This window comes from Lipophrys pholis (genome assembly GCF_963383615.2).
Source record: "Lipophrys pholis genome assembly, chromosome: 15".
Lineage (NCBI taxonomy): Eukaryota > Metazoa > Chordata > Actinopteri > Blenniiformes > Blenniidae > Lipophrys > Lipophrys pholis.
The window spans coordinates 16,156,117-16,172,105 of NC_137642.1; the positions used below are offsets into that span (position 1 = coordinate 16,156,117).

General features: G+C 42.7%; 1 protein-coding gene across 1 annotated transcript in view; it reads right to left on the bottom strand.

The window, feature by feature from the left end:
• Positions 1 to 328: 328 nt before the first annotated feature.
• unc5b (unc-5 netrin receptor B) overlaps positions 329 to 15,989 on the bottom strand; it is a gene marked incomplete at both ends in the record, with an annotated part of 49,804 nt that continues 34,143 nt past the window's right edge. The window contains 16 exons of the mRNA XM_080482007.1: positions 329 to 494; positions 954 to 1,132; positions 2,585 to 2,749; positions 3,497 to 3,646; positions 4,525 to 4,764; positions 4,850 to 5,024; positions 5,628 to 5,715; positions 5,793 to 6,161; positions 6,564 to 6,758; positions 9,625 to 9,657; positions 11,553 to 11,717; positions 12,274 to 12,441; positions 13,021 to 13,201; positions 14,331 to 14,434; positions 14,821 to 14,964; positions 15,335 to 15,565. Of these exons, the coding sequence (XP_080338133.1) occupies positions 329 to 494; positions 954 to 1,132; positions 2,585 to 2,749; positions 3,497 to 3,646; positions 4,525 to 4,764; positions 4,850 to 5,024; positions 5,628 to 5,715; positions 5,793 to 6,161; positions 6,564 to 6,758; positions 9,625 to 9,657; positions 11,553 to 11,717; positions 12,274 to 12,441; positions 13,021 to 13,201; positions 14,331 to 14,434; positions 14,821 to 14,964; positions 15,335 to 15,565 (2,753 nt within the window). The remainder of the gene's footprint in view (positions 495 to 953; positions 1,133 to 2,584; positions 2,750 to 3,496; positions 3,647 to 4,524; positions 4,765 to 4,849; positions 5,025 to 5,627; positions 5,716 to 5,792; positions 6,162 to 6,563; positions 6,759 to 9,624; positions 9,658 to 11,552; positions 11,718 to 12,273; positions 12,442 to 13,020; positions 13,202 to 14,330; positions 14,435 to 14,820; positions 14,965 to 15,334; positions 15,566 to 15,989) is intronic.

Below are 15,989 nucleotides of genomic sequence, written 5' to 3' on the forward strand. Positions count from 1 at the left end.
CAGTCAACAACACACCTGAAAGACGACTTTACATCCATTTTTATGCCGCTACACCCACAAATTGAATACACCACTTGCATTACTTTGCAGGATTCAAGCTGAATCAGGTTGGTGGTCAGATAGCCGCATGAAGACAAGTTACGGTGGCTCCGTCTCTACAGTGGCAAACCATGGGCCAGTTAAAGTGAGATGTGGCAAGTGAATCAACCAAAAGGTCCAAAATAATTATGACCTGCTCCAGCATGTGCATATTCATAAGCAGGTACTGTATTTCCATCACGATGGTGCGAAAAGAAAAGTCTTGCTTGCTCTCTTGCTCCTCGACCAATCAACAATCCCCATCTGTCGTCATGACAACAAGCACCTCACTTTTGCCCATCTCTTCTAGTGCGGTCGCCAGAGAGACCAGGTCGGCGTCACCTTGGTGACAGGCTTCCCATAAGTCCAGCAAAACACCTGTGGGGCTGGGCTTTGTGGCAAAATAGTTCAAATACCTGAAAGCAAGAAAAAAGACGAGCCAAGTTGTGAGGCATAAAAGGAACAGACAAGTTGCGCGAGCAAAGAATTTCCAATTACTGCAGAAGAAAAACTTAACTTCGTCAGTATATTACTGATGTTTCATTAACAATTATATTTCACAATGCATGCTAATTCACCAGATGAACTCTATCTATTTTTCAGCATTGTATATCATGCATGGTTGAATCATATTCTTGGATTTATTTCCAAGCTATACAGACCAGATTTAACATGACAAAAGAAATTCTTTTTTTTTGGTCCGCACAGCTGTCTGATCAAAGTATAGGCCTTGTGTTTGGGTGCAGGTGAATTTAATATAATCAAACTGTGTATATATACATATGACATAACATGAAGTTATGACAGTATTAACTACCAAAGAAACATCATGACTGAGCTGATTGGTTATCAAGAACCTGTGAGACTGATCTGACCTGTCAAAGCCCAGACTGCGAGCCAGTAGTCTCCAGTCACACCCTCGAGCACTTGGGACATCCAAACTGGCACAAATCTTCTGACGGATGGAGTCAGGCAAGCGAAAGGCATAAGGTCCCACCTGAGAGGAAGGGAGGCAGGTACCTCCCGAAGGGAGGGGCGAGTGTGGCGGTAGAGTCTGTGATGGACAGAGAAAGTGTAAATCAAGGGTGTCAAATTCAGTTTGATTCAGGGGCCACATGCAGCCCATGAGATCTCAAGTAGGCTAGAGCAGTAAAATCAGACAAAAAACTAAATGAAACAAACAAAAAAAAGCAGATAAATAATGACAACTCAATTTTTTTGCCTTTTAGAGCAAATCCAATACGAATAAATTCAGAAAATGTTCACAATCGATGCACTTTTTACAAAACCTTTTACAAACAACCTTCACATGTCTTTTTAAAAAAGAGCAATCCGTAATCCTGTGTAGGACTGTGGTTCTCTTCTGACTAATGTTGTCAACAGCCTGTCACGTCTTGAATTTCACCAAATCATCCTCCCAGTATAGATTTAAAGCCAATGATATTTCACTAACAAGAAGGTAGCTCGCTTTTACTGCAACATGTTACTGGAATTAGCTGTGTATTTTTAGGTCTTAAAGGTTTGTGCGTATACAAGCGTGTGCAAATGTAATGCTGCGCCCACACAAATGTGAAAGCTGATCCACTAATGAGACGCACTGAGAAACACGTATAACAACACACAGTCACAGTTGAAAAAGGGGGGGGGGGGTTGTGTTTGAGATCGCACCAGCTACCGAGATGAGTTTGTTCTCAAAGATTAATGTAAAATGTGCAATTTGATTCGAAATGTTTGAAGATGTTTTTGTTGCTTGTGACGGCGTTTCTTTTTATTGCGTTTGAAAATTATGTGCTAATTGACGCAGCCTTTAGCAGAGACTCTGCTGTTATTGTGGTGAGAAGCATGACTTTTGTTTGAGGATCTTATAATGAGATATTTTTGGTATTTTTCAAGAATCCTTTCTGTTGTAATCTTTTCCAACTTCTTTTTTTTTTGTCAAGTTCTGTTTTATTTGCTGTGAGGCTCCAACGTGTTTGGTACCTTCCCCCACCGACGCGTCAAACACTACGATATCACATTTCATTTTGTGCTTATGGGTACTCAGCGCTCCATCCCATCACTCCACTCCAACGCAAGCAAACAAGCACTTCACTATTCCAACTCACGATTTCCAGCAGATTATTCTCGTGTAAACACTGTGGGATGTACTCAAAACCCTTATTTGAATACTCCTGTTTACAGGTGATATCACTCTTGGTATTACTTGTAGTTGAGCACCACAAAGCACATGCAAAGTGAAAATGCAATATATTGTATTTCTGTTATGTTCTTATGCTTGTAAGAAAAGAGCACCAGACTAGACAAAGTAGATTTAACAGTTCACTACTTTTCACTTAAGCTTGCATAATGTAACTCTTGTAATTTAGAAATGACAAGGAGATTACATCTCTTGTTTGTCACCCCTGGCATAAAGTATTAAGATTAACTTCTGTGTGCCTTAGAGAAGGTGTGTAGCCTTCACAACTTTATCTGTCTTCTCCAGTATTATCTCGGCTGACAGCATTACCTCCTGGATGTCTGTGTGCAGCTGGAATATCTGTCCCTCCCCTTCCACCTGTCGGACGCAGATCTTACAGGCGAGCTGCGACACAGCCAGGCTGCCTCTCTCCAGGCTGAAGGTGCAGTGCAGGGGTCTCTGACTGCCGCTCCAAATGTGGTAAAACGGTATCTCCTGTCACGAGAAGAAAGAGCAATGAGGAAGAGAGCTTAAGAAAGAAGCCTCGACACAAGTGTTTTAATGTAGCCTTGTCCTGAGCGGCACAATCTGGAAACATCTAGAATGCAGCATCCATTCAGGGGGTTTGCAAAGCACTTTGTTTTGATAGTGGGCGTCTCCACCAACTGGGTCTCACCAGTGTCAAAGCACAATTTACTTCCACGAAGCATTGTCTATAAATTAGGGCCACGATCAGATTTTCTGTTTGTTTCTTCTGAAGGAGTTCAGACTGCAATCTCATTCCTGCTGCCAAGAGGATGCAGGAGAGAGTTTCAATGTTTACAACAGCAGTGGATGGTATAAAGTCTACCGGCTGTAAACTTGAAGAGAAGATAGCCATTTTATTAGTGTTCACTAATGCAGCTCAGCTCATTAGATTCAAAGCAATCCTGAGAAACTTTCAAAACTTTCATTGTGTGAGCTTGGGCTGATTTTTTTAACCACATTTCAGTTTAAATCAAGAAACTCACTACAATACAACATATTGGATTAATGTAACAGACACGTTATTCAACAGAGTGACATGTAAACACTGAGATGGTCACAAACATGACTTCCTGTCATGCAATACAATGAACTTCCATATGTGTCATTCATGGAGCTGTAGTTTGCCACCTCTGCTCTGCTGGTAATGCGAACTGAAAGCACAATGTATCCCTGAATCAGCTACTGTAAAGCGCAAGCAGCATTAGTGTGTGTCACCTGGTACTTGGCCAGAAGTTTGCTTCTCCAATGCGTGTGAGGAATGTCATGGATGGACAGACGTAGATTGTGGTAGCTATCTTTGAAGAGCAGCGGCTTGGAATCTTCCAGCAAAACTCCTCCGAGACTTCTCTCCAAATCCAGCACCTCCTGCACAATTGACAACATTTTATAATGGGATTACCATTGGTTCTACATTTCACAAACATGTAATGAAAACAAAGATACAATCTCCAATTGTGAAAGGTCCCCAAATGAGACCTCAGCTGTTTGAACTTTAGCAGTCGTGCAAACTGCACAGAGTACGCCCAAGTTTGCTATCCTGACTGGTCCGTGGAGACTTTTTGAAACATCAAAGAGTGCAGTTTTCACTGGATGAAGTGTTTAAGAGTGCAATCATGCTGAAGGTACAGTCCAGAAACACTATGGAAATAAGCAATATAACCTTCCATTTATTACTTTAAGACATCATGATGCAACCACAATATCCGCGTTGCACTCTAATAACAGTTATTTTGATTTCCTGAAATGTTCTTTGGCTATGCACTTCCAACTCTTCTACAGGAAGTAAGATGGTCGTCGATTTCATTTCCTGCTGTTTGCTTTGCGACTGTTGAGACATATATGCCATGTTGAAATTGTGATCATTACAGGATGTATTCAAACCAGACACTGTTAAAGTGATTCCTCACTCCGCCTAATAAATCATTTTATAGGTCTTCAGAAGTAGTGTTATGGTGTGTGGGAAAAAAACAGGCCCTACATTTTGACATTTTAGATAACTGTGGATGTGCTGAATTGATATTGATCCATTGTGGAATCAGACTATGTTAAAACACTTTAATGCTGAATCAATACATAAACATAAATTACTCTTTTTTTTTTATATAATTATTATTGCTCTCAAATAACTAGGTTGAAACATTTCACTTGTATGAAACAAGAAGGTGCACAGATTTAAATGAAAATCAGAAACAGCAATTTGATAAAGTCGTGGACGTGTAAAGATGAAAAAACACAATCAGCACCTTGAGTGCATGTGGCGTATCATGGATACAGTAGATCCGAAGGCTATAGTCCAGGGAGAGGCAAGGAGCCCTGGGGGCAAATAGAGCCAGCTGCAGGCGTTTGCAGGCAGGTTGTGGAGGGCAGGACTGACCCACAAGGCCGTACGTTCCCAGCTGCTCCATGAGAATGTGACAACACTCTTCTTCCAGCTGCAGGTAGCACGGAGACGAGAGCGTCTCCTCCCCTACAGTCAACACCTCCTGGCAATTAAAGACATGTTCAGTGATTCCTCATTTTCCTTCGGAAGAAAATCTGTCGTTTAACAGCATTTTGAGGCTGCCTCACCTCCCAGGCCCCCTGGTGTGTTTGTGTTTTTAGGGTGAGGGTCCAGTCAGGTGTGGGTGTGTCGAGCTGGGCACAGTGAGGCAAAGTGAGGACCACAGGACGATTCAGCAGCATGCCAGATGGACCACAGCTCACCACAGGACTTAGCACAGTCTGACTCCCCTCTGAAGGTAACCTGCAAATATCACACATGTGTTTGCAAAACAAAACATCACGCTTCATTCACAGCCATCACACTACTTGCAACAGGCTGATATTAATGTATTTTATGCAAACTGAAAATGAAATTGACCATGAAATTGACCAGGAATGACTCTGTTTCTGCTTTATGTTAAAGGCGGTACCTGGTGTTACACAGTAGATGAACCCTGCATTAGAAAACGTACAGATTGAGATCAGAATGAGGGTGCTGAATTGAAGATCAGACTAGGGCCACTCAGTAGTGTGGAGGTGAGCACTCTTGCCTCATAGCGAGGACGTCCCCACTTCCAGTCTGGCTGAGGCTTGAGGGCATTTCTCTGTGATGTTTGCATATTCTGCCTCTACGTGCTTCAGTTGGTTTTCTGAGTATTCTCGTTTCCTTCCAGAATTAAAAAACTTGGTAATTAGTGAGCCCAAATTGCCTGTATGTATGAATGTGAGTGTGTGTGACTGACTATCTGCCCTGCCCTTGACCAGTCATCTTGGATCGGCTCGAGTGCCAAAACACTTTTGTTGTATATGGCGGTATAAACAATAGATTGATGGAAATGAAAGAGTAAGAATGAAGAAGACCCACGTTGTTTTGTCCCACTTGTTGATAATGAGGTACATCTCGTAGAATTTCCCCTGGGGGATTGTGCCAGGGGGAACCAGCAAACTCACACCTGGGGGAGAGAGTGCAATGTCGTCTCATATTGAATAAACGTATCATAACTTCAATACAGCGGTATTGCAGTAATACCTGTATTGGGAATGGTAAGGCGTCCTCCCAGATTTCCCAGGGTTGCACTGGTACTGAGCCCAGGCTCTCTGGACAAAGTGTGGCTGTGGTATTCTCGCTCTCTACCCACAGTACCCACCGACTTCAAGCTGAGGATTTCGCCGTCACTTGAGCACATGTCAGCAGGGAGTTCCAGAGATGAAAGCGTGGAGGCATTATACACCTTGATTTTTAGACTGGGCAGGGGGTCCAGCAAGGGAGAGGTGGTCATGGGGATTTTGTGAGGGCTGTCGTTGACCCCTTGCTGCAGGGAGAAGAGCGGCCCACGGAAAGCTCCCGCTGTGGCTGTGAGATCTGGAGGGGCTGAAGGATGCAGAGGATGGGGGTTATCTGTGGACACAGAAGAAGAGAGTGGCTGTTCCCTTATCACCAAGAAATGACACCGGGCACGGCTGAGAGAGCTAAATGTGACGCGAGTGAAATGGATTAATGTTGTTAATTAATATTTGATGGCAAGAGCAAGAGAAAGGACACCATGACAAATGCTTAAAATGGAAAAAATAGAAAGAAGAAAAAGAATGGAGAACTGACTGAGAGGAGATAATGGTACATGAGAAGTCATTTATGGGATGATATAAATAGAAATGTGATAATGACATAAAATGACAAAATACTTTCAGAATGAGAAACAAACTTATTTAACTTAAATAAACAATGACAAAAAACATGCAAATATGTAGCGAATCGTGTGCGGTTAGGTGCGTATCGGTGCGTATCGGAGTGTGCAGTCACCCTGTCTGGGAGGCTTGTAGTTGCCAGGGTGGAAGGCGGCGGTGAGAGCAGACGAAGAATCGGTGATGTCTCCGTGGAGATGGCGGCATCTGCGGCGATATGCGAGCACGCCCACACACAGCACCATGATGACACTCAGCAGCAGGGCCACAATCAGACCAGTGTAGACGGCTACACCCATACCTGGGGCCAGAGCTAAAACACAAGGTGAGAAAGAAGTACAACTGAGAGATCAAAAAGACACGTGAAAAAAGAAGAAACACCAGTGGGGAGAAACGGCCTCGGGCAAATTCTGACTCGCCACAATGTAAATAGATTAGTTGTTATAGGTTTGTGCAGTAACGTCTGCTTAATTCATTATTATACGTTATAGAAGTCATGGAAAATTAAAAAAAAAATAAAAATGAAAGATGACAAAAAATTCCTTCCTTTTATTTTAAGGTCCCATTTTGTATAGTTGGAAGTGGGACCATTGATCAAGCGAATGCAAAATATGGGTCTTAAGGATTTTTTCCAAGACTATGGTAGATTTGTCAATTCAAACTACATTTTATTTTCCTGTAAAAACAGTCAATCAACAAATTAAATCATTATAAAACATTTGTTTGAAGCCTTTTTCCCACACATTAGAAAATTACTTTATGGATGCAGTCATTGAAGCTGCTCCACTTGAGAGCACTGGACGTGAAAAGATGTGCTCTCTACGATTACAATGTAACAGATGGGGATAAACTCCACAATCCTCAGGGTGACACAATGGCCAAATGGTTAGGGTGCATATTGTATGAGCCAGGCCACAGCCTGGTCTTTTTTTCCTGCATCTTCTTCCCACATTATCCATCTTTCTTTCATCAGAACGTTCAAATAAAAAACAAAAATATACTCCTGAAAATGTACTTATATGCAGGTCCTCTGTTGAGCCGAAACAGCCAATATACCTTACCTGGTGCTTAATCCACCCCCCCCCCAACACATTGCATTGCAGCCAGAAACATAAAGAGGCGATGAGCATTTAAATCAAGGGAACTTCAGACAATACTACGCAAATCCGATTCAGTAAATCAGTATTGGCAGCGATACTAATGCTCACTTAAGTGGATCATATATCAGTTACGACGTGACCAATCCACATTAAATACAGTGTCGCTGTCAATGCCACATAACTCTGTTTCTGCCATGACTGACGGGAATTCAGGCACACCGAGTCACACACTGCTTTTCACTGAAAATCAGGTTTTCACATGTAAAAATGCTGAAGATTAGTTTCATGCAATAAGAAGGAAAAAAAGGAGAGCTCTGGCCTGCCTGATTCTACAGATAGCACGAGGTGAAGTATTGGCATGGACAAGAGAAAAAAAATCTTTTTCTCATCCTTTGAAATTGAGGCAGCTCCACCCACACTTCAACGTCGACTGAAAGTTTAAACAATGTTTTAGACTGTATTCTCCATGAGGTTCATTAAAGTCTGGACTGTTCTGAAAAAACCGACAACTATTTGTGTGCTTGCTATTATCGCTTCGACGGGGTCCAAAATATGTTATCCAGTCCATGGACTTTTAAAAATGAATCCTGCTAAGTCTTATCGAGTGTTCAGTCTAAAGCGAGGCCACCCCTCGTTAGTGAATACTTCATCCTATCCTGCACAGGCGCATCTGACACCAGACGTCAGCCTGGAAGGAAGTGAGGTGAGTGGGTGGTTGGCCCTAAATTCACCTGCTCCCCATCGAGCTCCCTCCTTCCTCTCCTGCTGGGTGATTGGTTGTGACTGGTCAGCAGGCTCATCACAGCCTGCTTAGCCCGGACACCAGTGCTGGCAGAGCCAGACCTAATCCGGACACGTGAGCCAGTCACACCACAGTAGGAGACAGAAGAGAAGACTGGGAGTGAGGTTGGCGGGAGACAAAAAAAAAAAAAAAAGTGCAGGAGTATACAGTTTGGAAACACAGTGGAGAAGTCAGCGAGATGAGAGGCAATTTAGCAAAAGGGATTGGATGGAGTTAGATAAGGTTGTGATTTGTTGAGAGGACAGAGGGATTATTAGTGTGTTGAGGAGAGGAGAGGAGATAAGGATAGCAGAGCTTGAGGAAAGAAGGGAACCACAGACACTACACAGCAGCAGTGAGAGTAGAAGAAAGGGTGGAGGAGAGGAGAGCCAGAGGCAGACAGGCTGGCAGAGGAGAGCTCCCGTGCTCACGTGGCAGGATGGAACCGAATCAGACAGCCGTCCGCACTTATTACCAGAAACGGAACAATAGCAAATTAGGTGCATTACCGCGGCTGTTCCCTCCCGAGTCTACATCACATTGAACTAAAGAAATTACCATCACTTTAAATCTAAACTAGATCACAGATTAAATGAAGGTCAACAATCAAGTGTTTATCTTTGGCAAGTGCGTTGCTTTCCCCAATCACATTTTATGGATCCATTTTAAATTAAATAAATGTCATGTTTCCCACAGCTGAGTTGTCCCAACACATACAGTGAATTTTATTAAACGACTATTAATGATTGCTTTGACGTCATCACGTTTGTAAAAAAAAACCAAACAAACCTGCGATTGTAGCAGACTGTTATGCAAATGATGCACTGTGGTAACACTGAGTCACCTCGGCTCAGACACCGACGTTACACTCAGTCAACACGCAAGACAAGAGACAATAACGGCCCTCATAAGCTGGCTGGACAAGAAGGTGAGGCGTATCTCCACTGAGTGTGATCTGAGACGACATGAAAGTGCGGATGGAAAAGCTCAACACAAAGCGCTGCTGCACGCCCACAACTCCATGTGCTAACACAGATGTTTGGACTCTGAACCTGAATGAGCACAGACACAAACACACACACACACACAAACACACACACACACACACACACACACACACACACACACACACACACACACACACACACACACACACACACACACACACACACACACACACACACACACACACACACACACACACACACACACACACACACACACACACACACACATACAGCACAAAGACAAACAGCATGAAGCAATGAGAGAGCAAAGTGATGGGAAAATGAACTTACGATGGCTTGCATGTTCAATAGAAATCTTTTTATCTGTTTGATCAGGAGAAAAAAAAACAAGAGAAACAGAAAAGAAAAAATGCAAAACATAAAAATGAATGAACTACTTGTATGCAAATTATTATACAGAAACATAATACAAAGCACATCAGCATGAAAATAGAAATGTAAACATAAAATGCATATTGCAAACAAAGAAAACACAATTCATGCCTGAAAAATTAATAACCTCAACCAGAAATGTGTGACATTGTAATGCATTGTGGAGTAAAGTCCCGCATTAGTGTTTATCTAATGTAAAATGGGGAAAAGCTAGTTTATCTGAAATGACTGTGAAACAATGAGATATGCAAAGTTAAAGGCTATTTTCAGACTGAGTGGACAAGTAGGCAACAATATATATTACAATATATATAAGTCCTGTCTTTGTACATCCTGCAGAGCATGCTATCACCTTCATTGCATTAATCGAATTACTGTTGTGTGTCGCTTTTTGACAGGGGCAGTAATTTTCACAATGTGCATCATCTCTGAGCGATCTGATGAATATGAAAACCATCTTTCAGGTCTGTGCCACTTCTTAGATCTCAAATACAATAACCCTCTCTCCCAGGCATCATCAAAACAACAAATGGACTTTGCCATTTGTCCAATAACAATTACAATCTACCAGGATGCAATGAAGAGGATGGTTTGTGGTGTCTCAGAGCATTTTAAATTTATGACTCGGGTATTTAGCCGATCCTCAGAGGGATTAACAATGAGTGAGACATTAGCATGAGTGAGCTTCTCCTATTTGATTGTCTGGAGTGTGTAAGGAATACAAAGAGCCCTAATATCATCAGGACAGTTTGTGACCACAGAGTAATCATATTATCGTGCTGGAAAATAAATAAGTCAGTCGGTAACCTGCAGTTTGCAAGCAACACATTTGCAGATTTTCCACAGCACAGTGCACCCCGTCTTCTCTCCTCTGGCAGAGTCACTTGAGTGCTTGTTTTCACGATGGACTCCTGAGAACGCTCGTCGACGTGTGGATAAATCAGACAGCGTATTTGTCTAATCTGGCTGCTCACTGGAAGTCTGTTTATGTCAGGCCTCGCGTGTACGTCTGACAGAGTTGAAGCTCAGCTTTGCTCTCAGTGTGAGTATGATCCCCCTGCACGTGCATTTAAAGGGTTTGCCTACACACTTGGGTGTGTTGGTTTGCGTCGCGTGTGTCTGTGTGCTTTATTAAGTGTGTCCTTGAGTATATCTCACTGCCTGTGTGGATGTGCATCTCCAAGACTCTAATGTGCTGTCAGCTGGATTTCTCCCAGCTCATCACGGGCTGCACATTGGGTGTCAGTGTGAGTCTGACTCACTCTCATATGCTCTTCCCTGTGCTAATTTTTCAACTTGGCCATGTCATGCTCGCTTCCCACTCCACGCGCTTTTTTAGCCTGCACTTGTTTTTATCTCCCTCTCCTTCCATCTGTGCATTTTAGATGTGGATCAGTTGCCCTCTCTCTTTGTGAACCCAAGTTTCCGCTCATGAAACATCTGTCTACGATTTAGCTTTTTTCGTTTCTTTTTTTAACTTTTATGTCACTGCACTGTCTCACCATGCTGCTGTGGGAATACAGTCTCACACAAAATAGCTTGAAAATGCAACACACCGCATAAAATCACCAGGTATGAGCAACAGAATCACTGGCAGGATTTTATATTATCAATCCAACAATCACCTGAAGCAGAAAATGTTCTGTCTCGGTATTGACCATTGCAGAGCGTTTGTAACCGCTCATTTTTTTCAGATAGTAGACAGTTGGAGCACTACCACCTCAAACTTTTTTTTCAAATGTGAGGAGACAAACTATAACAAAGCACATTGTTAAATGTATTCACATTTTCAAACCATATTAGTTCAAACAAAGAAAAGAACGTACTTCTAGCACACAACCCCTCCGTGCAGTTCTTGCTCTCCATCATGCTGCCGCTGCAGTGTTTTCCTCCATTGATGGGTGGCGGGGCCTGACACTCGCGGCTGCGCCAGTGGGTGCACTCTGTCCCACAGGCGGACCACTTTGCCCACTCTGTCCAGCCACCATCCACTAGAACGACAGCAGAGATGTGAGTCATTTTAAAAACTAACCATCAACAAGCTACTTCCAGGACTCCAGATAAGTGAAACTGGGCATGACGCTATAATGCAATATGATGCATATGTAATGGCTTCAAGTGCATAATTTTGAAAATTGCAAAAATGCGGTCTGTGGTTGGTTTGAAACGCCTTTGGAGTCAGGGTGGTCTGACACACAGGGCAAAGCAAAAATAGCCAGAACGCAGATTCCTTTTAACGATGAAATCAGAACAGTAACCAGAGCAAATGCTGATCTGTCGTAATTGGATAAAGCTGTTTTTCAGTTTTTTAGTATAAACAGTCTGATTTCCTGTAAAGCTGAACTTTCTGTGGAGCAACATGACTTTAAAAAAACATTAAAATTATGCACATTTTATTACATTTTAAGGAAAATGACCCATTTGAGAAATTTCGAGCGAGTCAGCGTCAATTCATCAGCTCCCATTTACAGAGGATCATTTTTGGGAAATTTCCAGCGCATGCTAATTTGACCTAAGTACGTTACAGATAAATGATGTAATTTTCACCTGGACACAGGGTAGTGCAAGTTACTCTCTGAACAGGTGGGCCCTCACAAAAGGCTCCTCCATTGAGGGGGGCAGGATTGGTGCAGCTGCGTGTTCGACGCTGCCAGCCCCGCCCGCACCGAGCATTACACTCAGACCATTCAGTCCAAGAAGACCAACCTCCGCTCACTGACAGAGAGACCACACACAGACAAGCAAAGACATGCCCGTCGGAAAGTTATTACCATCATCACCTTCAACAGTGCTAAGAATATAGCCCCTCTAAACAACCTGAAGACCCCAATATCTTTTAGCAGGAGTGATATTAGGTTAAGAAAAATGTTTGATTCTATACTGGAACTTAATGAGAATCTGAACAATAATGAATAACTTCTAAATCAATCTGGCTTACCAAATATATATATATATATATATATATATATAGTAATGTAGAATATTACCAATATGAATCTTCATCTTCATACTCCACTACAACATTTATATGCACATAGAAAACAGTTGCTTGATAATTAAAGTTCTTTTAATAATTTAAGGTTTACGTTTAGGCACTCAGCTGATGTGAAAAGTCAGATTTCCATTAGTTAACTCAGCGCTTTGCTACAACAGCACTAATCTATCTTATTGTGAATTAACCAACATTTTACAGTTCGGTATAGAAGCTAAAAATCAATGATTAGCCGGTGCAGTATCATTGCAATGCGTGAGTATTAAAAAAGAAAGAAGAAGGAGAGAATGCATGTGCTGTACCATAAACAATAAGAGTAGCTGTGCTGCTGCGTCTCTTGGCCACAACGTTCCGGGCCACACAGGTGTAATTAGCGGTGTCCAGGAGTCTGGCCTGTTTGATGATCAGGTCGTGATCGATTGTGATCAGGAAATTGGAGTCCTGTGATGGATCTATGATGTCCTCATTCTTCAGCCAGTCCACCTGAAGCGAAGAGAGAAAATATTAATTCACACACACACACACAAAAAACAAAACCCAGGAACTTTATCAGAGAAATAAATTATCGATGAAATATAGGTACCACCATTATAATTTAAAAAAGTGTTTATGCTACTCCTTTAAACCGAGCAGGAATCCAAGGAGGCTTGAGCACACTCAGCCCCCTGTGCTGTTTCAATTTAGACTTTCTTCAGTTTTAAAAATTTTGGGGCTGATAATTCTTCACAGAAATCGTACAAATCAGCAGGTGCGTATGCATAAACATGAGTCAGCGCACCACATGCAGAGCCATTCGGTAAACAACCTGCAGAGTATTAAGTCGTCACAACACGGTATTGATCAAACACAGTCAAAACATCATCAAATTTTTCCCTGGGAACAAATACTAATTTGTTGTTTCCCTTTCGCTCACATTTATTTTTAACACAACCTCCTTACTAATGGGTATAATATCATACAACACCCAAAACAACCGGTATTCATTATTAAACGCATTTTATAAATCCAGTTTTAAGCTCTCATGTGATCCCATAACATATGCTTTCTTTTAGTATGCTTTCATGTGCTTTTTATGTCAAACAATGTTATTAAAATGCTGTTAAAAAAAATATTACTTGGGTAATAAAATCCACATTCATGAATAATTTGTTTTCCTATTTATAAATTTATTGTGTTGTTGTTTTATGGGGAAAATTTGTGCTTTTGGTGCAGGGTCACACAGTTAGAGCAGCTTGGTGATTAAGCCAGACAAAAAAAGAGAATTTAAGCCTTGAGAGCTTTGTTTCCTAAATAGCTGATCGTATATTCAGTGATATTTCGATGTTGCCGTGGGTTTTTTTTCCTTAAATTGATGGAGTCAAAATGTCAGCAGTTGCCCTTCCTTCCCTCTGGGTTTTATGTTATTGTAGACGGCGATGCATAAATTTGAATGAAACACTGTTGCTTAGTTTACAGCTTGAAGTTGCGTTCTCACGAAAATACAATAAAAGTGGTTTTATACTACAAAACAGCAAATCAAGTACACAAATTTTCCTCACCCCCCCCAAAGAAATTACAGATAAATAAAATGAACAGGTGATGAGTTTGAGAAAAAGGGAAAAGGGTTATTTACCTCAGCGGCGGGCATCCCCTCTGGGGGGCGACACTGCAACAGCACTTCCTGCTCTAGTCGTACCTCCCGCCCCAGAGGCTCCTGCTCAAAGTTCTTTCTTAGGTCTAGAGAGGGCAACACATACGTAGTCAGCAGTTAGTAAAGGTTGCCCCGCGACAGCAGAGTGACACCCTGCTCATCTCAGTGACACTGACTGTCACACAGTCACACACAGTATCCAAATTCCTAAAAATTCTCTATCGCTGTGTTGTTTTCTTTCACTTCAAGCCTTTGTAGACATGTAACGTGCCAACCACGCTGTGCCACACATTACCACAAGGACTTAGACGCACCGCCGTGGCAAATTTATTTGCATACACACTTAAACTGATGCATGTGACAAGCAGAAAGTGAGAGACATTTGCCCTTTCATGGCCTCTCTTCCTGTCATTTATTTTCTTCCTTCTGTTTGTCTCTCACGCACACAAACACACACGCGCACGATACTGACATGCAATGCGAACATAGGCACGGTTGCTTTTGGTGGTGCCAGCAGAGCTCCAGGCCACACACTGGCACCAGTAGTCCTCAAGGCCAAACAGCTCCTCCACCTGGGTTCTCGACACCGAGATGTCCACCTCTCGTACCACCAGACCTGTGGTGTGTGTGTGAGAGAGAGAGAGAGAGAGAGAGAGAGAGAGAGAGAGAGAGAGAGAGAGAGAGAGAGAGAGAGAGAGAGAGAGAGAGAGAGAGAGAGAAAGGGGTGGGGGGGATTAGTGAAGCATATTTTTCACGGTGCATATAAATAATGCATTGGCGGCAAGCCAAAAGCAGTTAACGTGCACATAAAATTCTGTGGAAGCTAATGGATTATGTAGTTGAAAATTATGCTGGTAATTGAGTATAATGTTTATGTCTGTAAAATACAAGGTGACATCAGTATGTGTGTGTGAATGTGTGTGTGTGTGTGCGTGTGTGTGTGTGGACAGATTTACAGTACACCTCTGTGTGTCTAAATAAATCACCTGTGAGCTGGTCCAGGCTCTCTCTGGTGACGTGATCATTTTGATTGACCCATTCTCCATTACATTTAAAGTAGATCTGTGTGGCCGGAGAGGCCCGGCATCGCAGCTGGACTGGCCGGTTCTTCACGATGAAAGCGTCTTCTGGTTCCAGCAGGAACTCTGGGAGCGGCTCTGCCGGGGCTGATGGGAAGGAGTCAGGGAGGACCTCTGCATCGCTGTAGTCGGTGCTCTCTGAACACACAGAAAACAGAAACAATTAAAACGACCTGCCTTCAGTGGAAGGAGCAGTGCAGTGAGTCTATGTGGACGGTTCCCGCGCTGGTTGCTGCCTCAGATCTCACTCAGAGGTAAGAAATAATCAAAAAGACAAACTTGTCCCTGAGGGATCAATAAGCGATGGCATGCCTGAGGGGAACAGTGACAGCTTGTCTTGTGCGTCTCAATCCAGCTCTGGGGTATCAAGGCGACTCTTGTTAGTGTATTTCGAGAAGAAATTTAAGATGCTGACAGTCTTGTGTAGCATGTGGAGGAGAGCAGTGACATTTTTGCCTTCCTGACTTGCCAGTGATCAGGTGCCTGCTGCTCTGGTGTTTCTGGACGAGTCCGCGCTGCTCAGCTGGGGAGGAGAGCAGCTGACCTTACGTGGATGGGTGCT